We start from the raw sequence: 24,474 nt of genomic DNA on the forward strand, positions 1-24,474 counted from the left end.
TGCAGATTATTTACATGTTCAGTATTTATGATACATGTGAATTGACGGTGTTTATTGAGGATAAAAGTCTGTGAACTGAATTGATCTTAGTTTCAATAATATTCCTCAAAGAAGGAAGTCTAACTTGTAATCTATCCGCAATTGATTCCGCTCTATTTACTGTGTAGATGTTACTGCGATGACTATATCTGAAAGTGGGTTACTGTGTGACTCGCTTCATACTCGGAGCCTCAGATTAACCTCAACCCCTGGCTCAATTTGCAGGAAAGTTTTTATGGAAGCAGTTTATTGGGTAAGAAATCCTGGGTAACTGAAATTGTAGATCCAATAAAAATGTTTTGATATTGCATACTGTGCGGCAAAACTGACACCATCGTTTATAAACTATGAATTTTCTTTGAGATATGGAGACGAGAAACGTCATTATGATGCAGAGTAAATTGTGAGAATTCCCCTCAAGCCTCCTCGTGCTGTGATGGCAACTTTTCTGTGAGTGAGTTGGCCTTTACGGTCTTTCTACTTTTCTATCGAACCATCCATTTATCTATGCAAGTTTCTACCTCACTATCTACATATCTATCATTGGACTCGAAACCTTAGCTCTTATCTCCCTACATATGCTGCCAAACGTGCTGAGATTTTCCAGCATTATCTCTTTCGTATTTATCCCTCCATATCTGTCGGTCCGTCTTTCTACCCATTAATCTAAGTTACTCTTTCGAAGGGTCGGTGCAGTCTCGATGATTCCATGAGATATTGTTGATGTTTGTATTAGCAATCACCGCAAGTCTAGTGAATTGGGCTGAAATTAAATACAGGCTGGCCCACAACTGAGAACGGATCCAGGGGAATGAGGAAACAGATAGCAGGGAGAAAAAAATAAAGGCAATAAAATAAATTCCTGAATCGAAACACTGGATGTGGAAGCTCTTTTCCTGACAGACTTGGTGGCTCTTAAAAGAGCCTTTGTTGTTGTTGGTGCTGAATCCGGGCTTTAGGCGCGTTCCCCGCGGATGCGGCGGGCCAGCTGGATGTCTTTGGGCATGATGGTGACTCGCTTGGCGTGGATGGCGCACAGGTTGGTGTCCTCGAAGAGCCCCACCAGGTAAGCCTCGCTGGCCTCCTGCAGGGCCATGACGGCGGAGCTCTGGAAGCGCAGGTCTGTCTTGAAGTCCTGAGCGATCTCTCGCACCAGGCGCTGGAAGGGCAGTTTGCGGATCAGCAGCTCGGTGGATTTCTGGTAGCGGCGGATCTCCCTCAGAGCCACAGTGCCGGGTCTGTAGCGATGGGGCTTCTTCACTCCGCCCGTGGCTGGAGCGCTCTTGCGGGCCGCTTTGGTAGCCAGCTGTTTGCGAGGAGCTTTGCCTCCGGTCGATTTGCGCGCTGTCTGCTTGGTCCTGGCCATGATGTGAAACTGGGTGAAACGCACACGCTGAGAATGCTGGCGCCGCTCTCTCGCTGCCTATTTAAGACATTATAGTGACCGCCCACTTCTCGTCATTGGATGCAGCCCGAACCCGTGGACAAGTTTGAAAAGAGCGATGAGCGGCAAGGATATCAGCGCCCTGATTGGTGGACCTGCAAATGACACCCCATCAATTTCAAAAAGCCCGCCAATTTCACAGGGACCAGGAACGGATATTTGAGAAAACTGAAAAAAATCAATCTCAAGTTGTAAATATCAAAAATGATTCCTTCTCCAATTTTTGTCTCGGATTGTACGCAACCGAGAGAAGATGAATAAAATCGAGCAGGTCCATAATTCCCGCTCGCATTACAATGTCAGTGTTCACTATGTGCGGTTACAGGTTTGACTTTGGGGAATGGTTGTTTCAGACTGTACAACGCATCTATGTCGCCTTGTAATGAGAAAACAAATCAATGATGGGAAAGGATGCTCTAACGCTACCCGTCTTAACAGAAAACCGCGGTTTCCAAGCTGACTCGCAAAACCAGCTCGATGAGTTATTCTGCTGCCATTCTCAGGTCAGTGCTCTCAATGTGAGGATTTGGGCGGCTCTTAAAAGAGCCTTTGGGTTTTGTTAAATTGTCAAATGGATTTCCTCAGCCGCCGAATCCATAGAGAGTGCGGCCCTGGCGTTTGAGAGCATAAACCACATCCATGGCGGTGACGGTCTTGCGCTTGGCGTGTTCAGTGTAGGTGACCGCGTCCCTGATCACATTCTCCAGGAAAACCTTCAGCACCCCGCGAGTCTCCTCATAGATCAAACCCGAGATGCGCTTGACGCCGCCACGGCGAGCCAGGCGGCGGATTGCTGGTTTGGTGATGCCCTGGATGTTATCACGAAGCACTTTGCGGTGCCGCTTTGCTCCGCCTTTACCCAGTCCTTTACCTCCTTTCCCTCTGCCAGACATGATGCTTGTTCAGTCAAATCGCTGCCGAATGAGAGACGAGCTGCTGCACTTTCCATTTTTATACAACCCGCCCCGACCTGACTGAGAGAGAGAGGCGGGGAACAGACTGAGTGACAGACAGAGCAGTGAAATGTCTTTGATCATCCAGCTCCTCCTCCTGCCTGCTCCAACCCACATTTTATATTCCAAACAGAAGTGAAAAGAGCGCGCTGAACAACACGTACAAACTGCAACATCAGATAGCAGCTAGTTAGAAACGCAGATCTATTAAATCCAGACGTGTCAGTAATATTCCCGCCTCAGTTCACTCCTTTCAAGAACCAGCCCAACTATCTGCTCCCATTTCAACCCCAGCTCCGATTCCATCCCCACACAACTCCTCTCCCAGACGGGTTGAGAATTTTAGTAACATCCCTTCCAGCTGATATAAAGTGTTTAAGTTGTGAGGCGGGATTTCTCCGCCATGTTAACTCTTTTACAGACTCTCCCCTGAATCTGTGAATAATGAAACTAACACAAACTGTGACTGTTCCCCCGGACACATCCCCGGTTAGGAAGAGGTTCTAGTAAGGAGTGAACTGAGGCGGGAATATTACTGACAAGTCTGGATTTAATAGATCCGCGTTTCTAACTAGCTGCTGTCTGATGTTGCAGTTTGTACGTGTTGTTCAGCGCCCTCTTTTCACTTCTGTTTGGAATATAAAATGTGTGTTGGAGCAGGCAGTGTCTTAGTGCAGAGCGGGGGGCGAGGCCCGGTGCAGAGCATGTCAGCGAGTGAGCGGCAATACTGGATTGACATTTCTGTCTGAAATCTGCTCCCAGCACCGGGACAGCGATTCATTGGTCGGGGGATCAGCTCTTTCCTGAGAGATGTGGGTGGCTCTGAGAAGAGCCTTTGGGTTCAGAGGTTGACTATTTGCTCGCCTTCTTTCACTTCTTTGCTGGTTTCTTAGCCTTTACTGATTTGACTTTGGGCTTGGCCCTCGCTTGGGTCGGATTTTTTACACCCTTGGTCTTTTTCACGGGAGACCTTTTCTTCGGGGCTGCTTTCTTCGCGCTCTTTTGGGGAGTTGCCGCCTTCTTGGCTGCTGGTTTCTTGGGAGATTTCTTGGCTGCTGGTTTCTTGGGAGATTTCTTGGCCGCTGGTTTCTTGGGGGATTTCTTGGCTGCTGGTTTCTTGGGAGATTTCTTGGCTGCTGGTTTCTTGGGAGATTTCTTGGCTGCTGGATTTTTGGGAGATTTCTTGGCTGCTGGTTTCTTCACTGAAGGTTTCTTGCCTGCTCCGGTCTTTCTCACTTTCCCCCCGGTTGTCTTCTTAACGATCTTGAAGGAGCCGGAGGCGCCCGTGCCCTTGACCTGAGCCAAGCTGCCGTTGTCCACACTCCTCCTGACACTTTGCTTGATCTGGGCCCCCCGTTTATCCACATCGACCCCTTTGCTCCGCAGCGCCTTCTTTATGGCCTGTAAGGAAGCCCCCTTGCGATCGCCGCTTTCCGCCACAATCTGGAGGATCAGCTCGCCCAGCCCGGGACCTTCTTGTTTCTTCCGGGGAACCGCCTTCTGCTTCTTGACAGCCTTGACTGGGGCGGCGGCTGGAGGAGCCGTTTCGGCGGCTGCACTGTCGCTCATGTCCGGAACTCTGCACAAAATCTCTCCGTCAATGTGGGTGAGAAATGAAGCCTCTGGTGGCGGCACTGAGCAACTTAAAGGCAGCGAGCGGACGGGGCGGAGACAACCTGCTCTCAGCTCCAGGCTGCTGCTGCCTCTCTGTGTTTTTCTCTCGTCCCAAACTCTCCAATTCCACTCAAATTCCAGCTCCACAGTGTCCCAGGATAATTCCTTCCTGTCTCTCACACTCTCATGTTTGCTGTAGAAAAGGTTTCACACGATTTAAAGGCTCCATTTTGCATTTCAACCCGTTTTACTGATGCACTGTTCGCGCTCTCTCACCCGATCGCTCTCATTTTCCCAACCTTTCCACAGAAATCTGGAAAGCAGCATCGAAACTGCCCTGAAATCCAACTTGGAAAAGTAGGAGGGGAACAGGGGGATTGTTTGAATGAAAAATATTTCCATTTAGTCCCAGAGGGATTGGGAGATCTCCTGGTCAGAGCGGACACACAAACACAGTTGGTTTCTCCTGTTTGGTCCGCCCCTTTCACACACTCTCTTCCACAATATTCACATCCACACACAAGGTCTGGAAATGACATTTCCCAGGGCAGAATTCTCCCTCTTCTCAACACTTGTTTCCCAATCCCTGTCTTAATTATAGATTTTCATCTCACTTACTGATCAATTCTCTGAGTTTTCTGTTTACCTAAATACCCGGCAGCAGCCAGTCATATTTTAAAATCTAAATTCATTGATGACACACCTTCTTTGAAGGTGAAAATACAATTGATCTCTCTCTCAGTGGAGATTTTCCAGCTTGATGTGATCCTCCTGCACTGCCCGGTAACACCGAGCCCCAAACTCAACAAGCAAGGACACCCAGTTAAAGAATAATCCCACCCCCTCTGAGAGTGGAGATTTTCACAGTGACACAGATTCTGACCATTCTGATCCCAGTAGCAAATTTAATAAATAGAGATGGACTCGCAGAGCCGGACGTTCTGTGTAGAGGAGGTACAGTGACCGTCTCACCCACAACACGGCAGCTGTGTTCACAGTGAGGGCCAGTGTTTCTCGTGTTATCACTGTGTCCAGTGTGCACAGTGAGAGCCAGTGTTACACGTGTTATCACTGTGTCCAGTGTTCACAGTGAGGGCCAGTGTTACACCAGTTGTCACTGTGTCCACAACACTCCTGATGAAATATTGAACATTTGAGACAGAGAAATATAGAGAGTGACATAGAAACAAGGATAAGGATGAACTCATAGAGCTGGACTTTCAGTGTGGAGGGGAGACACTTCCACAATCCGGGCACCTGGAAATCAGAGGAATGTTCACAACCAGGGGAGTTTCCATCCAGGAGAGTGTTTAAAATAGTGAGTGTAAACCAGGAGAGTGTGCAAAACCATGAGAATGTGCACAATAAAAAGTGTGTAAACCAGAGAGCGTGTAAACCAGGGTAGTGTGTAAACCAGGGTAGTGTGTTTAACAGGGGAATTTATAAAGCAGGGAGTGTATTCACCAGAAGATTGTGTGAATCATGAGAATGGTGATACCAGAGAAGTGTGTAAATCTAAAGGAGAACAAAGAAAAGGACAGCACAGGAACAGGCCCTTCGGCCCTCCAAGCCTGTGCCGACCATGCTGCCTGACTAAACTACAACCTTCTACACTTCCTGGGTCCGTATCCCTCTATTCCCATCCTATTCATGTATTTGTCAAGATGGCCCTTAAATGTCACTATCGGCCCTGCTTCCACCACGTCCTCTGGCAGCTAGTTCCAGGCACCCATTACCCTCTGTGTAAAAAAACTTGCCTCGTACATCTACTCTAAACTTTGCCCCTCGCACCTTAAACCGATGTCCCCCAGTAATTGACCCCTCTACCCTGGGGATAAGCCTCTGACTATCGACTCTGTCTGTGCCCCTCATAATTTTGTCGATCTTGTCAGGTCGCCCCTCAACCTCCGTCGTTCCAGTGAGAACAACCCAAGTTTATTCAACCGCTCCTCATAGCTAATGCCCTCCATACCAGGCAACATCCTGGTTAATCTCTTCTGCACCCTCTCTAAAGCCTCCACATCCTTCTGGTAGTGTGGCGACCAGAATTGAACACTATACTCCAAGTGTGGCCTAACTAAGGTTCTGTACAGCTGCAACATGACTTGCCAATTCTAATACACAATGCCGCGGCCAATGAAGGCAAGGATGCCGTGTGCCTTCTTACCTACCTTCTCCACCTGTGTTGCCCCTTTCAGTGACCTGTGGACCTGTACACCAAGATCTCTCTGACTTTCAATACTCTTGAGGGTTCTAATATTCAATGTCTGTTCCCTACCTGCATTAGACCTTACAAAATGCATTATCTCACATTTGTCTGGATTAAACTCCATCTGCCATCTCTCCGCCCAAGTCTCCAAACAACCTAAATCCTGCTGTATCCTCTGACAGTCCTCATCACTATCCGCAATTCCACCAACCTTTGTGTCATCTGCAAACTTACTAATCAGAAGTTACATTTTCCTCGAAATCATTTATATATACTACAAACAGCAAAGGTCCCAGCACTGATCCCTGTGGAACACCACTAGTCACAGCGCACCAATTAGAAAAGCATCCTTCCATTGCTACTCTCTGCCTTCTATGACCTAGCCAGTTCTGTATCCACCTTGCCAGCTCACCCCTGATCCCGTGTGACTTCACCTTTTGTACCAGTCTACCATGAGGGACCTTTGACAAAGGCCTTACTGCAGTCTATATAGACAACATCCACTGCTCTACCTGCAGCACTCATCTTTGTGACCTCTTCGGAAAACTCTATCAAGTTAATGAGACACAAACTCCCCTTCACAAAACCATGCTGCCTCTCACTAATATGTCCATTTGGATAGAGAGTAAACGAGGAGAGTGAGTAAAGCAGGAGAGTGAGTAAACCAGGAGATGGAGTGAACCAGGAGATTGAGTGAAGCAGGGGAGTGAGTGAACCGGGGGAGTGAGTGAACCGGGGGAGTGAGTGAACCGGGGGAGTGAGTGAACCGGGAGAGTGAGTGAACCGGGAGAGTGAGTGAACCGGGGGAGTGAGTGAACCGGGGGAGTGAGTGAACCGGGGGAGTGAGTGAACCGGGGGAGTGAGTGAACCGGGGGAGTGAGTGACCCGGGGGTGTTGAGCGAACCAGGAGAGTGAGTAAACGTGGGGAGTGAGTGAACCAGGGGAGTGAGTGAACCAGGGGAATGAGTGAACCAGGGGAGTGAGTGAACCAGGAGAGTGAGTGAACCAGGGGAGTGAGTGAACCAGGGGAGTGAGTGAACCAGGGGAGTGAGTGATCCAGGGGAGTGAACCCAGAGGTGGAACAATGGTTCGCACTGCTGCCTCACTGTGCCAGGGACCTGGGTTCAATTCCAGCATTGGGTGACTGCCTGTATGGCGTTTGCATGTTCTCCCCGTGTGTGTGGGTGGGTTCCCTCCAGGTGCTCCTCTTTCTTCCCACAGGCCATAGATGTGCATGTTAGGTGGGTCGGCAATGCTGAATTCCCGCTGTGTCCAAGTGTGTGTCGGTTCAGTGGGGTTACGGGTTTATGGGGATAAGGCGGCGAGTGGGCGGAGCTGGGGCGCTCTTTCAGAGGGTCGCTGCAGACTCGATGGGCCGAATTGCCTCCTTCACACTGTAGTAATTCTGTGGTTCAGTGAAATGGTAGTTTGCAGAAAGTGTGAGTTTGAGGGGCTGAGTGACAGTGTAATAACAAACAAGCTGCAGGCAATGACTGCAAATTGAATCTCTCATTGGGACAAACACACAGCTACAAAGGTGATTGGTTGAGCCCGAGGGCGCAGGGCCATTTGCAGCCACACACACAGTCCCCCCAACACGGGCTCTATAGGAGGTTTTGCTCTCTATGCGAAGACGTTGTGGGTGAGCTTGCTGTCCGCCCCCGGGCCGATTCGAAAGGCAGGCCGCGTCTGGGAGCTTCCTGGATGGGGTGGAACAGCAACACGGTGCCCATCGCTCCCGGTCCCGAGGGCAGTGGAGATGACTGGTTTCGGAGTACTGCGACCAGTCGCGTTTCAAGACAGCGGCCGAGCTGCGGAGACGGTGCTTTGAGCTGCGGAGACGCTGCTTCGGACTGCAAAGTTTGCTGTCGGCGGTTTGAGTTTGCGGAATAGAGGACGAAGGAATGGAGGAAGGAGGGCAGCTGGATATGCTGCTGGAAGCGGCGTGTTGGAGCCAGGATTGGAGGCCCGGCGGGCGCCCGCGGTGGGTTGCTGCCGTTCCTGGTGTTTCTGAGGGTTCGGCCCCCTTGGACGCCCCTTGGACGGTTGGGACTGACTCTGGGACTTTCTTTCCCATTGCTGGTTGTTGCCTACATTGGAGCGACTCTGGCCGTTGCCATTGCAGGACTTTGAGGACATGTTGCTTCTTGTGAATTTCGGCTAAAGCTCCTGGGCCGGGGTCACAACATGGAACGTGTAAATTGATGGACTTTTTGGTGTACTAATGGAGTTGTTTTATTTTTGAGTCTAGGACAGACAACTCTTTTTGGTTTTCTTTGAAATGTTATTTAATTCTGTTGTTTAGAATGTTAAACTAATGTGAAACTGCTCTGCCTCCGAATGGTCCCGTGCCTCTGGGCGGGGTCCAGGAAGGGGGACTCTCTCTCCTCTGCCGTACCCGGGTCTGGCTCTCTCCGGTGGTCTGTGCTCCTAGCGAGGAGGGGCCTTTCCTCCGGTGTGTCGGCTGCCGGGCGGGGTGGAGGGGGGTGGGTGAGCGGGGAATGGACTAGTTGCTTGCTGGCTTTCTGCCAAGTGGCTTAGCACGGTTGTTACAAGTTTTGACTACGAACCCCTTGGGTAACGGGGTGATTACACACCTTTCCGTCCGGGTGGTTTCCTGTGTTTAGTGGGTGTTTTCGACATGATATTGGTTATTGTTGTATGACTGCACCGTTGTCGAATTGTTTTAGTGTTGTAAGATTCGGTTGGGTTATTCTCGTTCGCTCTGATTGTGTAGTTGGACCGCCCAGCCTAACAACGGCCCCTTGCCGGTTGAGTGGGTTTCCACGGTCCCATGATTGAGAGTGCCTCTCTCCTCTACCATGCCTGGATGTGACTCTTTCCGGCGGTCTGTGCTCCTTGCGGAGGGAGTCTTTCATCCGATGTGTAGACTGCCGGGCTGGGGGTAGAATGAAGCAGCCACTTGCTGGACCTTTCTGGCGGGCGGCTTGGGGCCGTCGTTTGCGTTGAACTGGGGACCCCTTCCTTAGGGGGTGACGAACAGGGGGTGGTTGAGTTTGCCCATGGGCGGCCCTTCGCAATCAGTAAATGTTTCTTTTCTGTCGGTTTTGTTTGTTTTGTCTTTGTGAGTGGGTGGATTTCTGGCAGTGTTTTTCATATCTCGTAACGGTTCTTTTCTTGTTATATCATGGTTGAAATGTGTCACATTGGGTTCGGTGATTGATTTTACCCTGTTAATCTTTTAAAGGTGAATTAAGGACTGGTGCCTGGTGATTGGTGTTGATATGTCACTGTTAAGATGTACTGAAGCTTTGTGGGTAATATTTGTTCGGAAGCGGCCGTATTGTATCGGGGCCTTGTGCCTCGCGACTGCTTGTCTTATGTGTTTCGAGGTTGTTACCTCAAAATGTACTTGTGTCTTGTGGTTTTTTTGTTCCTTTTCTTTTTGGAATGGTCGTATGGTATCGAGGCCTTGTGCCTCGCGACTGTTTGTGTTATGTGGCTGTTCGATTGTTACTTTGAACTATGCTTAGGGCCTGTGCCTTGCAGCTGTTTGTGTTCAGTGACTGTTTGATCGTCAATTTGAAGTGTAATGAGGCCTGGAGCCTTGTAAATTGTCTTTGTTGTAACTGTGACCACAATAAAATATGGAGAGTGACAGTGCAATAACAAACAAGCTGCAGGCAATGACTGCAAATTGAATCTCTCATTGGGACAAACACACAGCTACAAAGGTGATTGCTTGAGCCCTAGGGCACAGGGCCACTTGCAGCCACACACACACAGTCCCCCCAACACGGGATCTCTTGGAGGTTTTGCTCCACATGTGATGACTATGAAATGGGGAATGTTCCCCTTGATTCTCAATGCTGAATTGCGGCGGGGATGTGCGCATGCCCGGTGTAACCTCGCCCCTGCTGGTCGTCATTCTGAGATTGGGAGAGCATGCTCAGGCCCTCCTCCACACACTCTCCATTTGGTCACTGAGTGGAAACGGTTTGTTGAAACTGAGGGAAATGTCAATGTCAGCGCCCAGGTCAGCGAGGAAACAGCGTTCTCATTGCAGCAGCACCTCCATCTGGGAGTGTGAGCAAAGAGGCTCAGAGATCATTACTGACTCGGGGGAGTTCAGGGAGAATCGGGGGCAGTTTGCAAGACGTGCAGCGGAGCACGATCTTGTTCCGGGACTTGGAGTGGGTGGGGGAGCGTGGAGGGAGAGCTCTTTCTGGGCCTGGCTTATTGTCTGATTCTGGGTTAGGATTTGGAGAGTATTTTCTTTCTTTTACTGATTGGGGGCAGCACGGTTGCTTAACAGCTCTAGGGTCCCAGGTTCGAATCCCGGCTTGGTCACTGTCTGTGCGGAGTCTGCACGTTCTCCCCGTATCTGCGTGGGTTTCCTCCGGGTGCTCCAGTTTCCTCCCACAGTCAGATGTGCGGGTTAGGTGGAATGGCCATGATAAATTGCACTTAGTGTCCAACACTGTCCAACAGCGCACATGGGCTGGTTTAGCACACTGGGCTAAATCGCTGGCTTTTAAAGCAGACCAAGTGCAGGCCAGCAGCACAGTTCACTTCCCGTACCAGCCTCCCCGAACAGGTGCTGGAATGTGGCGACTAGGGGCTTTTCACAGTAACTTCATTTGAAGCCGACTTGTGACAATAAGCGATTTTCATTCCATTTGACATGGTTAGGTGGGGTTACTGGGTACGGGTGGAGGCGTGGAACGCTCTTTACAAAGATGGGCTCGATGGACCGAATGGCCTCCTTTTGCCCTATAAATTCTGTGATTATCAGTTGAAAGAATAGATTGATCTATCATTGGCCTCATCTGACCCCGATTTACAAGAGATATGCTTTCTTCCCCCTAGTTCAACAGATGAAGAAATTAGTTCCAAGAACAAGATGATGATTCCTCAGCAAAATGTATGTGCTGCCATCTCCTTCTAACTGACAGTAAGTACAATATTAATCCAACATTGCAGAGACACAGACACAACATCAACTCCACCGTCACAGAGAACAGAAGCAGTCACACTCACATTGACCTCAAGTCCCAGATAAACATGTCCAATCCAACAGTGATACACGAGAGGGCAGGTGGGATAATTTTCCACAATTCGTCCTCCCTCCATATCATGGAACGTTGGATCAACTTGTGATAACAGCTTTTCATCTGTAAAGTAATAATTAGGTATAGATTCAGCAATCAATGTGGATGTAATCGATTTGCACTTTTTTTGCAACTTTCTTAGTGCAAAATACATAATAATAATCGCTTCTTGTCACAAGTAAGCTTCAATAAAGTTACTGTGAAAAGCCCCTAGTCGCCACATTCTGGCACCTGTTCAGGGTGGCAGTTACGGGATTGAACCCGCGCTGCTGGCCTTCTTATGCATTAAAAGCCAGTTGTTTAGCCCACTGTGCTAAACCAGTCCCTGGTTTATCTCGAACGATCTCGGATATAACGGTACAGTGTCATTTTCATGAGACGTGGATACAGATCATTTGTTATATCAATATTATCACTAAAAGTAATAATGGAAGATCAATATTGAACAGAAAGTTCACCATTAACTCACAGAACAGATATTGACAAGAACAGAAAACACAATAAAATCACGCACATCAGAGAGGTGGACAGATAGAGATTAAACCCAGAATCCTCTAACAGAGATAGACAGCTACAAATGCAAGCACACAGAACTGAGGCAGAGAGTTATAGAATCAAATTGATTTTTCGCTAACACTTGACCCAAAACAGAGACAGACAGCTACAGTGGAAAACACACACTCTCACACACATTCAGACACCAACAACTGAGCAGAAAGCAGTAAAATATGCCATAGATCATACACAGACAGTGAGGGTAAAACACACTCACACATCCTCTCACAGTAAGCAGTAAAATATGCATTATCATAGAATTTACAGTGCAGAAGGAGGCCATTCGGCCCATCGAGTCTGCACTGGCTCTTGGAAAGAGCACCCTCCCCAAGGTCAACACCTTCACCCTATCCCCATAACCCAGTAACCCCACCCAACACTAAGGGCAATTTTTGACACTAAGGGCAATTTATAATGGCCAATCCACCTAACCTGCACATCTTTGGTGGCCAATGTGAGGAAACAAGGTACAGACAGGGCATTGGAGGGATACAAGATAGCCAGGAGGGAACTGAAGAAAGGGATTAGGAGAGCTAAGAGAGGGCATGAACAATCTTTGGCGGGTAGGATCAAGGAAAACCCCAAGGCCTTTTACACATATGTGAGAAATATGAGAATGACTAGAGCGAGGGTAGGTCCGATCAAGGACAGTAGCGGGAGATTGTGTATTGAGTCTGAAGAGATAGGAGAGGTCTTGAACGAGTACTTTTCTTCTGGATTTACAAATGAGAGGGGCCATATTGTTGGAGTGTGAAACAGATTGGTAAGCTCGAGGAAATACTTGTCAGGAAGGAAGATGTGTTGGGCATTTTGAAAAACTTGAGGATAGACAAGTCCCCCGGGCCTGACGGGATATATCCAAGGATTCTATGGGAAGCAAGAGATGAAATTGCAGAGCCGTTGGCAATTATCTTTTCGTCCTCACTGTCAACAGGGGTGGTACCAGGGGATTGGAGAGTGGCGAATGTCGTGCCCCTGATCAAAAAAGGAACTAGGGATAACCCTGGGAATTACAGGCCAGTTAGTCTTACTTCGGTGGTAGGCAAAGTAATGGAAAGGGTACTGAAGGATAGGATTTCTGAGCATCTGGAAAGACACTGCTTGATTAGGGATAGTCAGCACGGATTTGTGAGGGGTAGGTCTTGCCTTACAAATCTGATTGAATTCTTTGAGGAGGAGACCAAGCATGTGGATGAAGGTAAAGCAGTGGATGTAGTGTACATGGATTTTAGTAAGGCATTTGATAAAGTTCCCCATGGTAGGCTTATGCAGAAAGTAAGGAGGCATGGGACAGTGGGAAATTTGGCTAGTTGGATAACGGACTGGCTAACCGATAGAAGTCAGAGAGTGGTGGTGGATGGCACATATTCAGCCTGGATCCCAGTTACCAGTGGCGTACCGCAGGGATCAGTTCTGGGTCCTCTGCTGTTTGTGATTTTCATTAATGACTTGGATGAGGGAGTTGAAGGGTGGGTCAGTAAATTTGCAGACGATACGAAGATTGGTGGAGTTGTGGATAGTAAGGAGGGCTGTTGTCGGCTGCAAAGAGACATAGATAGGATGCAGAGCTGGGCTGAGAAGTGGCAGATGGAGTTTAACCCGGAAAAGTGTGAGGTTGTCCATTTTGGAAGGACAAATATGAATGCGGAATATAGGGTAGAGTTCTTGGCAATGTGGAGGAGCAGAGAGATCTTGGGGTCTATGTTCATACATCTTTGAAAGTTGCCACTCAAGTGGATAGAGCTGTGAAGAAGGCCTACGGTGTGCTCGCGTTCATTAACAGAGGGATTGAATTTAAGAGCCGTGAGGTGATGATGCAGCTGTACAAAACTTTGGTAAGGCCACATTTGGAGTACTGTGTACAGTTCTGGTCGCCTCATTTTAGGAAGGATGTGGAAGCTCTGGAAAAGGTGCAAAGAAGATTTACCAGGATGTTGCCTGGAATGGAGAGTAGGTCTTACGAGGAAAGGTTGAGGGTGCTAGGCCTTTTCTCATTAGAGCGGAGAAGGATGAGGGGCGACTTGATAGAGGTTTATAAGATGATCAGGGGAATAGATAGAGTAGACAGTCAGAGACTTTTTCCCCGGGTGGAACAAACCATTACAAGGGGACATAAATTTAAGGTGGAAGATATAGGAGGGATATCAGAGGTAGGTTCTTTACCCAGAGAGTAGTGGGAGCATGGAATGCACTGCCTGTGGAAGTAGTTGAGTCGGAAACATTAGGGACCTTCAAGCAGCTATTGGATAGGTACATGGATGACGGTAAAATGATATAGTGTAGATTTATTTGTTCTTAAGGGCAGCACGGTAGCATTGTGGATAGCACAATTGCTTCACAGCTCCATGGTCCCAGGTTCTATTCCGGCTTGGGTCATTGTCTGTGCGGAGTCTGTACGTCCTCCCCGTGTCTGCGTGGGTTTCCTCCGGGTGCTCCGGTTTCCTCCCACAGTCCAAAGATGTGCGGGTTAGGTGAATTGGCCAATGATAAATTGCCCTTAATGTCCAAATTGCCCTTGGTGTTGGGTGGAGGTGTTGAGTTTGGGTAGGGTGCTCTTTCCAAGAGCCGGTGCAGACTCAAAGGGCCGAATGGCCTCCTTCTGCACTGTAAATTCAATGATAATCTATGATTAATCTAGGACAAAGGTTCGGCACAACATCGTGGGCCGAAGGGCCTGTTCTGTGCTGTATTTTCTATGTTCTATGTTCTTTGGACTGTGGGAGGAAACCGGAGCACCTGGAGGAAACCCACGCATACACGGGGAGGACGTGCAGACTCCACACAGACAGTGACCCAAGCCAGAATCGAACATGGGACCCTGGAGCTGTGAAGTAATTGTGCTATCCACAATGCTACCGTGCTGCCCTTAAGAACAAATAAATCTACACTATTTCATTTTACCGTAATCCATGTACCTATCCAATAGCTGCTTGAAGGTCCCTAATGTTTCCGACTCAACTACTTCCACAGGCAGTGCATTCTATCACAGAGAGACAGTGAGGGTAAAACACACACTCATATTTTCTTATGCACATGTTCACTCACAAGTAACTTAGCAGTAAGCACTACATAAGCATTATATAGCGCAGAGTCTGAGGGTGAAACACACACACACCAATCACTGAGCATTAAGCAGCAAAATATGTTATATTGAGCACAGAGTAACAGTGAGGTTTATACACTCACTCACACTCTTTCTCTCATACACTCTCTCTCTCACACACACACCCATGCACTGTCTCTCCCACAGACACTCTCAAATCCAGAACATATATAATTAATATTTTATTGATTACTACTATCACAGAGATACAGTGAGGTTAATACTCACTCACTCACACACTCTCTCTCTCTCTCACACACACACACACCACTCACTGAGCAGGAAGCAATAAAGTATGCAATATATACCACAGAGATACAGTGAGGGTAAAACATGCACTCACTCTCTCACTCACACTCTCTCACTCAGTCAGACAGCAGTAACTGAGCAGTAAGCTGTAAAATGTGTTATACACCATAGAGAGACAGTGAGGGTAAATCACACGCTCACGCTGTCTCTCACACACTGTCTCACATTTTACTGCATACTGAGCAGTAAAATATTTGTTACATATCAGAGAGAAACAGTGAGGGTAACAGGCACACACACACACTGTCTCTTGCACACTCTCTCAGACACAGTCACACACACTCACAAACACTCTCTCTCTCATAGAAACCCTACAGTGCAGAAGGAGACCATTCAACCCATCGTGTCTGCATTGACCCTCTGAATGAGCACGCCACGCTAAGACCAATCTCCCACCTTCTCCTTGTAACCCCACCGAGGGTCAGTTTAGCATATCCAAACCCCGTAACCTGCATATCTTTGGACTGTGGGAGGAAACCGGAGGAAACCCAAACAGACACGGAAGAATGTACAAACTCCACACAGTCGCCCGAAGTCGGAATCGAACCCAGGTGTCTGACGCTGTCAGGCAGCAGTGCTAACCACTGTGCCACCCTGCTGCCCATCAGCAGCACATCCACTTTTCACCCTGTTGCTCTCTCACACACCTACACAAACACTCACTATCCCGCACACATACAGGCTCTCACTCCCTCACACAGACTCTCACTCACACTCACTCCCTCACACAAACACTCCCCATCTCACTCACATACTTTCACTCACTCACATTCCCTCACTCACACACTCTCACTCACACTCCCTCGCTTTCACACACACACTCTCACTCACACTGTCACTAACACTCACTATCTCACTCACACACTCACAGTCACTGCCTCTCACACACACTCTCTCTCACACACACTCAGTCACTCTCACTCACACACATACCAGTCACTGAGCAGTAAGCAGTTAAAAATGTGTTATATATCACAGATACATAGTGAGGGTAAAACTCACACACACCTGTAAGAGTAAAATATGTGTTATATATCACAAATACATAGTGAGGGTAAAACACACACACACCTGTAAGAGTAAAATCTGTGTTATATATCACAGATACATAGCGAGCATTAAACACACTCACACACCTGTAAGAGTAAAATATGTGTTATATATCACAGATACATAGTGAGGGTAAAACTTACACACACCTGTAAGAGTAAAATATGTGTTATATAATCACAGATACATAATGAGGGTAAAACACACACACACCTGTAAGAGTAAAATCTGTGTTATATATCACAGATACATAGTGCGCATTAAACACACACACACCTGTAAGAGTAAAATATGTGTTATATATCGCAGATACATAGTGAGGGTAAAACACACACACACCTGTAAGAGTAAGATATGTGTTATATATCACAGATACATAGCGAGCATTAAACACACTCACACACCTGTAAGAGTAAAATATGTGTTATATATCACAGATACATAGTGAGGGTAAAACTTACACACACCTGTAAGAGTAAAATATGTGTTATATAATCACAGATACATAGTGAGGGTAAAACTCACGCACACCTGTAAGAGTAAAATATGTGTTATATATCACAGATACATAGTGAGGGTAAAACACACACACACACCTGTAAGAGTAAAATATGTGTTATATATCACAGATACATAGTGAGGGTAAAACACACACACACCTGTAAGAGTAAAATATGTGTTATATATCACAGATACATAGTGAGGGTAAAACACACACATACACCTGTAAGAGTAAAATATGTGTTATATATCACAGATACATAGTGAGGGTAAAACTCACACACACCTGTAAGAGTAAAATATGTGTTATATAATCACAGATACATAGTGAGGGTAAAACACACACACACACCTGTAAGAGTAAAATATGTGTTATATATTACAGATACATAGTGAGGGTAAAACACACACACACACCTGAGTAAAATATGTGTTATATATCAAAGACAGTGAGGGTAAAACTGACAGCGAAACTCACTCTCTCTCACACACACACACCACTCACTCTCCCAACAATGATGTGGAGATGCCGGCGTTGGACTGGGGTGAGCACAGTACGAAGTCTGACAACACCAGGTTAAAGTCCAACAGGTTTGTTTCGATGTCACTAGCTTTTGGAGCGCTGCTCCTTCCTCAGGTGAATGAAGAGGTATGTTCCAGAAACACGTATATAGACAAATTCAAAGATGCCAAACAATGCTAGGAATGCGACCATTAGCAGGTGATTAAATCTTTACAGATCCAGAGATGGGGTAACCCCAGGTTAAAGAGGTGTGAATTGTGTCAAGCCAGGACAGTTGGTAGGATTTCGCAGGCCAGATGGTGGGGGATGAACCTCAAACAAACCATTGTCTGCAGCAAACTACCCAGTCTTCAGAACAGTGACCACGACACCACAGAACCCTGTCATGGCAATCTCTGCAAGACGTGCCAGATCATCGACATGGATACCACCATTACACGTGAGAACACCACCCACCAGGTACGCGGTACATACTCGTGCGACTCGGCCAACGTTGTCTACCTCATACGCTGCAGGAAAGGATGTCCCGAAGCGTGGTACAATGGCGAGACCATGCAGACGCTGCGACAACGAATGAACGGACATCGCGCAACAATCACCAGGCAGGAATGTTCCCTTCCAGTCGGGGAACACTTCAGCAGTCAAGGGGATTCAGCCTCTGATCTCCGGGTAAGCGTTCTCCAAGGCGGCCTTCAGGACCCGCGACAATGCAGAATCGCCGAGCAGAAACTTATAGCCAAGTTCCGCACACATGAGTACGGCCTCAACCGGGACCTGGGATTCATGTCGCATTACATTCATCCCCCACCATCTGGCCTGCGAAATCCTACCAACTGTCCTGGCTTGACACAATTCACACCTCTTTAACCTGGGGTTACCCCATCTCTGGATCTGTAAAGATTTAATCACCTGCTAATGGTCGCATTCCTAGCATTGCTTGGCATCTTTGAATTTGTCTATATATGTGTTTCTGGAACATACCTCTTCATTCACCTGAGGAAGGAGCAAGCTAGTGACATCGAAACAAACCTGTTGGACTTTAACCTGGTGTTGTAAGACTTCGTACTGTGCTCTCCCAACAATAACTGAGCAGGAAGCAGTAAAATATGTTATACATCATAGAAACAATGAGGGTAAAACTCACACTCTCTCACTTACACACTCTCACTCACCAGTACCTGAGCAGTAAGCAGTAAAATATGTGTTCTATATCACAGAGAGATATTGACGGTCAAACGCACACTCACACACTCTCAGTCACGCACTGTCTCTCACAAACCAGTACCTGAGCAGTGAGCAGTAAAATATTCATTTTCTATCACAGAGAGACAGTGAGGTTAACACATACACACACATAGATAGAGTCGGAGATAGACTATGACTCTATCTTATAATCATCTTTATTGTCACAAGTAGGCTTACATTAACACTGCAATGAAGTTCCTGGAAAAGTCCCCAGTCGCCACATTCTGGCGCCTGTTTAGTTACACGGAGGGAGAATTCAGAATGTCCAAATTACCTAGCAGCTCGTCTTTCGGGACAATCGACCTATGAGTGTGTGTAGTAACCTCTGTGATAGTAACCACTGTCTCTCTGTGATATATATTGAATATTCTACTGCTTATTGCTCAGTTACTGGTGTGAGAGAGAGAGTGAGTGTGTGTTAACCCTCACTGTCTCTGTGCTATATAACTCGTATTTCACTCTCTCTCACACATTCTCTCTCACACACACTCATGCACTCTCTCTTCACACACACACCAGTAACTGAGTGGTAAAATATGCTTTATATATCACAGAGGGATAATGAGAGACAGTGTGACACACACTCACTATTTCTCTGGCAAACACTAACTCTCACCCACACTTGCACACTCACTCTCTCACACTCCTAGTCCCTCTCTCTCAGACTGCCTCACACATGGACACACCAGTCACTGAGCAGTAAGCAGTTAAATATGTGTTATATATCGCAGAGGGACAGTGAGGGTAAAACACACTCTCGCCACTCTCACACTTAAGTAACTGAGCAGTAAGCAGTAAAATATATTATATATGATAGCCAGATAGTGAGGATAAACACACTCGCACACCAGTAACTGAGCAGTAAAATATGTGTGAAATATCACAGAGACAATGAAGGTAAAACACACACACACTCACGCAGACTATTTCTCACACTCATACACTCTTGCAGACATAGTGACACATTCCCTCGCACACACTTCCTCACACACACTCACACTCTCATATTCTCATACTCTGATATTCACACACTCTTTGACACAACAGTAACTGAGCAGTAAGCAGTAAAATATGCATCATATATTACAGAGACCGTGATGGTAAAACACACTCTCTCTCTCACAGACACACACACCCCAGTAACAGAGCAGCAAGAGTAAAATATGTGTTACATATCAAAGAGTGACAATGTAAAATACAGAGGCTCACTCGCTCACACACGCACTCTCTCACACACCCACTCACACACACATCCACCCACTCACACACCCACACACTCTCTCACACACACATCCAGCCACTCTCACACACATCCACCCACTCTCACACACATCCACCCACTCTCACACACATCCACCCACTCTCACACACATCCACCCACTCTCACACACATCCACTCTCTCACACACATCCACTCTCTCACACACATCCACTCTCTCACACACATCCACTCTCTCACACACATCCACTCTCTCACACACATCCACTCTCTCACACTCATCCACTCTCTCACACACACCCACTCTCACACACATCCACTCACTCTCACACACATCCACCCACTCTCTCACACATCCACTCTCTCTCTCACACACCCACTCACACACACATCCACCCACTCTCCCACACATCCACCCACTCTCCCACACATCCACCCACTCTCACACACATCCACCCACTCTCACACACATCCACCCACTCTCACACACATCCACCCACTCACACACATCCACTCTCTCACACACATCCACCCACTCTCACACACATCCACCCACTCTCACACACATCCACCCACTCTCACACACATCCACCCACTCTCACACATATCCACCCACTCTCACACACATCCACCCACTCTCACACATACACACACACTCTCTCTCATGTAGACACCCATCTTTCACTCGCACCCACTCTCTCTCTCACACACACACACTCTCTCACTCGCACCCACTCTCTCACTCGCACCCACTCTCTCACTCGCACCCACTCTCTCACTCGCACCCACTCTCTCACTCGCACCCACTCTCTCACTCGCACCCACTCTCTCACTCGCACCCACTCTCTCACTCGCACCCACTCTCTCACTCGCACCCACTCTCTCACTCGCACCCACTCTCTCACTCGCACCCACTCTCTCACTCGCACCCACTCTCTCACTCGCACCCACTCTCTCACTCGCACCCACTCTCTCACTCGCACCCACTCTCTCACTCGCACCCACTCTCTCACTCGCACCCACTCTCTCACTCGCACCCACTCTCTCACTCGCACCCACTCTCTCACTCGCACACACTCTCTCACTCGCACACACTCTCTCACTCGCACCCACTCTCTCACTCGCACCCACTCTCTCACTCGCACCCACTCTCTCACTCGCACACACTCTCTCACTCGCACACACTCTCTCACTCGCACACACTCTCTCACTCGCACACACTCTCTCACTCGCACACACTCTCTCACTCGCACACACTCTCTCACTCGCACACACTCTCTCACTCGCACACACTCTCTCACTCGCACACACTCTCTCACTCGCACACACTCTCTCACTCGCACACACTCTCTCACTCGCACACACTCTCTCACTCGCACACACTCTCTCACTCGCACACACTCTCTCACTCGCACACACTCTCTCACTCGCACACACTCTCTCACTCGCACACACTCTCTCACTCGCACACACTCTCTCACTCGCACACACTCTCTCACTCGCACACACTCTCTCACTCGCACACACTCTCTCACTCGCACACACTCTCTCACTCGCACACACTCTCTCACTCGCACACACTCTCTCACTCGCACACACTCTCTCACTCGCACACACTCTCTCACGCGCACACTCTCTCACGCGCACACTCTCTCACGCACCCTCTCTCTCACACACACCCTCTCTCTTACACACACACTCACTCTCTTACACACACACACTCACTCTCTCACACACCCACTCTCTCTCACACACACCCACTCTCTCTCACACACACCCACTCTCTCGCTCACACACCCACTCTCTCGCTCACACACCCACTCTCTCGCTCACACACCCACTCTCTCGCTCACACACCCACTCTCTCTCACACACACCCACTCTCTCTCACACACACCCACTCTCTCTCACACACACCCACTCTCTCTCACACACACCCACTCTCTCTCACACACACCCACTCTCTCTCACACACACCCACTCTCTCTCACACACACCCACTCTCTCTCTCACACACACCCACTCTCTCAGACACCCACTCTCTCTCTCACACACCCACTCTCTCTCTCACACACCCACACACTCTCACACACACCCACTCTCTCACACACACACGCACCATTTTCACTTGCCTTTAATGTGACAGGTGGGCCTGCTTGGTCCCCACGATCTCACTTGCTTTGTTATTCAATGTTACATTTCTGATAATGACTCCAGCTGATGATTTAAGATCTCACTGCATCCGTTGAAAAAAATACAGAGGTTTGTCCTGGAACTCGCCCTGCTTACTCTTCAAATGTCTTTGACATTTTGAGGGTTTTAAACTTACATTTGCCAGTAATTCCCTGCATTTAACACAAATGAAATTTGACTCCTGATTGCAGTGGCACAATTTATAAACCCACCCCTCAAATACTCATCATTGTGCTGCTTTGTTCCTGTTTTCAGCTTCTTCATGGGTTGTTCACCAGAGGCCCTGGAGTTCACTCCAGCACTGCTGGCAGCTGCAAAATGGAGGAATGTCTCTCGGGCCCAGAACACGTGATGTCAGCGTACGTGTGACCTGCTCGCTGGCGCTGCTTCCGGTGGGAGGAGTCCAGAATTTGCTGAACAAAACAGGCCCGGGACAGCGCACTGACATCAGGAGGAGCCGGTCCACCTTGCTGAGCTCCAGGCCTGCGCACTACTTGATAAGAGACGCATGCGCGGAATGGCCGACAATCTCAAACGTCCATCATAGTTGGCATTTGTAAACACTAGTCGTGACCGTTGGCCATTCCTTCCGCGATCTGGATAACTACCACCCTCCTGAAACCTTCCTGAGATCCACCCAAAGGTCATGACCCTGAGCTTGAAACCTCCGGGCCTCTGGTATCCTTGTCTCTATTCGCCGAGGCACAGAGTTTAAGAAAAGGCAGGTTATGCAGGAACTGTATAAAACATTGGTTAGGCCTCAGCTAGAGTAATACTCACACTCTATCAGAGAGTGAGTAAATCTCACACTCACACACTGTATCAGAAAGTGAGTAAATCCCACACTCTCACACTGTATCAGAGAGTGAGTAAATCCCACACACACTGTATCAGAGAGTGAGTAAATTCCACACTCACACACTGTATCAGAGAGTGAGTAAATCCCACACACACTGTATCAGAGAGTGAGTAAATCCCACACTCACACACTGTATCAGAGAGTGAGTAAATCCCGCACTCCCGCACATTCTCTCTGTGGTGAAGGGTCCCTCTCACCGACAACTAGGTGACATTTCCCGGTGAATCTTTACACACTGACAAAATGGGACTGGAGACATTCTTTCTGACATGTATTTCCTGTTTGTAGTAAGAAGGTTTCTGATTGGTGGAAATTCCTAAATGTGATTTGTCTGTTTACATCTCCAGTCGAATAAGCCGAACATAACTGGCTGTCCTCATTCTCACAATGTCCAATCACAATCATTCCTTTCCCCATTCCTCATTAGCATAGATGTGAGGCTCTGTCTATTTAATCAGCGCTCGGAAGGGGTTTGCTTTATTTCTGGGTGAAATTGACGATGGCTGACGAGAAGAAACCAACATCGAAACCAGCTTCCAAGAAGGGAGCCAAGAAAGTCATTAAGAAACCGGCAGTAAAGGGCGGCAAGAAGCGGCGAAGGTCGAGGAAGGAGAGTTACTCCATCTACATCTACAAAGTGATGAAGCAGGTTCACCCCGACACCGGCATCTCCTCCAAGGCCATGAGCATCATGAACTCCTTCGTCAACGATATTTTCGAGCGCATCGCGGGTGAGGCTTCCCGCCTGGCCCATTACAACAAGCGCAGCACCATCAGCTCCCGGGAGATCCAGACCGCCGTGCGCCTGCTGCTGCCCGGGGAACTGGCCAAGCACGCCGTGTCGGAAGGGACAAAGGCGGTGACCAAGTACACCAGCTCCAAGTAAAACTGTTCTCAAACTCATCAAAACCCAACGGCTCTTTTAAGAGCCACTCACAACTTCTGGAAAGCAGCCAAACTATCATATTTTAATTTACTGGTTTATTTCTATTATGAAAAGCCAGATCTGTTTTAATAGCGTTTCACTACATCAACAACTGTGTAATGCCGAGTTATCGTCCTGTCGATCTTTATACGTTGTTTACAAAGTCCCATCATTTAGTGACTGCTCGTTGACGCTTTGGCCTCTGACTCGTTCATACTCGGCGTTGTAGCTGGATTTGGAGAGAAGAGAAATCCAAAACCTCCCTTTGCATTTATGTTCGGGTTTACTCTCAATAATCGATCAGTTTATTTGGAGCACCCCGGTGGTGGGAAAACTCCATTTCAATACTGACACTAGCTCCAAACTGCTCACTCCACTTTTAACACTGAGGAAGCGGGAGCAGTCTGCAATGGGAACAAATGTTATTGTTTGCAGATGGCTCTAAAATAGACACAGCCGACGGCTGAAAGCGTTTTAAACAGCAGCCGGATTAAACCTGTGGAGACAGTTAACGTTTCGGATCTAAACGTCCCTTCTACAGATCTTAAACGTTTCTCTCCACAGATGCTCCCAGACATGCTGAATTTATCCAGCATTTTCTCATTAATTCACATTTGCAGCATCCGCATTATTTTGCTTTAATTTATTTTGGGTTTGTTCT

General features: G+C 47.9%; 1 protein-coding gene across 1 annotated transcript; it reads left to right on the plus strand.

The window, feature by feature from the left end:
• Window positions 1-11,153: 11,153 nt before the first annotated feature.
• Window positions 11,154-23,827, plus strand: LOC140400036 (histone H2B-like). Its single transcript, XM_072489520.1, has 2 exons — window positions 11,154-11,174; window positions 23,316-23,827. The coding sequence occupies exon 2, from the start codon at window positions 23,388-23,390 to the stop codon at window positions 23,772-23,774; it is 387 nt and encodes a 128-aa protein (XP_072345621.1). The 5' UTR covers window positions 11,154-11,174; window positions 23,316-23,387; the 3' UTR covers window positions 23,775-23,827.
• The last annotated feature ends 647 nt before the right edge of the window (window positions 23,828-24,474 follow it).

The sequence above is a fragment of the Scyliorhinus torazame genome, chromosome 24 (assembly GCF_047496885.1).
Source record: "Scyliorhinus torazame isolate Kashiwa2021f chromosome 24, sScyTor2.1, whole genome shotgun sequence".
NCBI classification, from domain to species: domain Eukaryota; kingdom Metazoa; phylum Chordata; class Chondrichthyes; order Carcharhiniformes; family Scyliorhinidae; genus Scyliorhinus; species Scyliorhinus torazame.

Excerpts from the sequence above, each read along its gene's own strand:
- LOC140400036 (XM_072489520.1), top strand. The coding sequence starts at position 23,388 with ATGGCTGACGAGAAGAAACCAACATCGAAACCAGCTTCCAAGAAGGGA.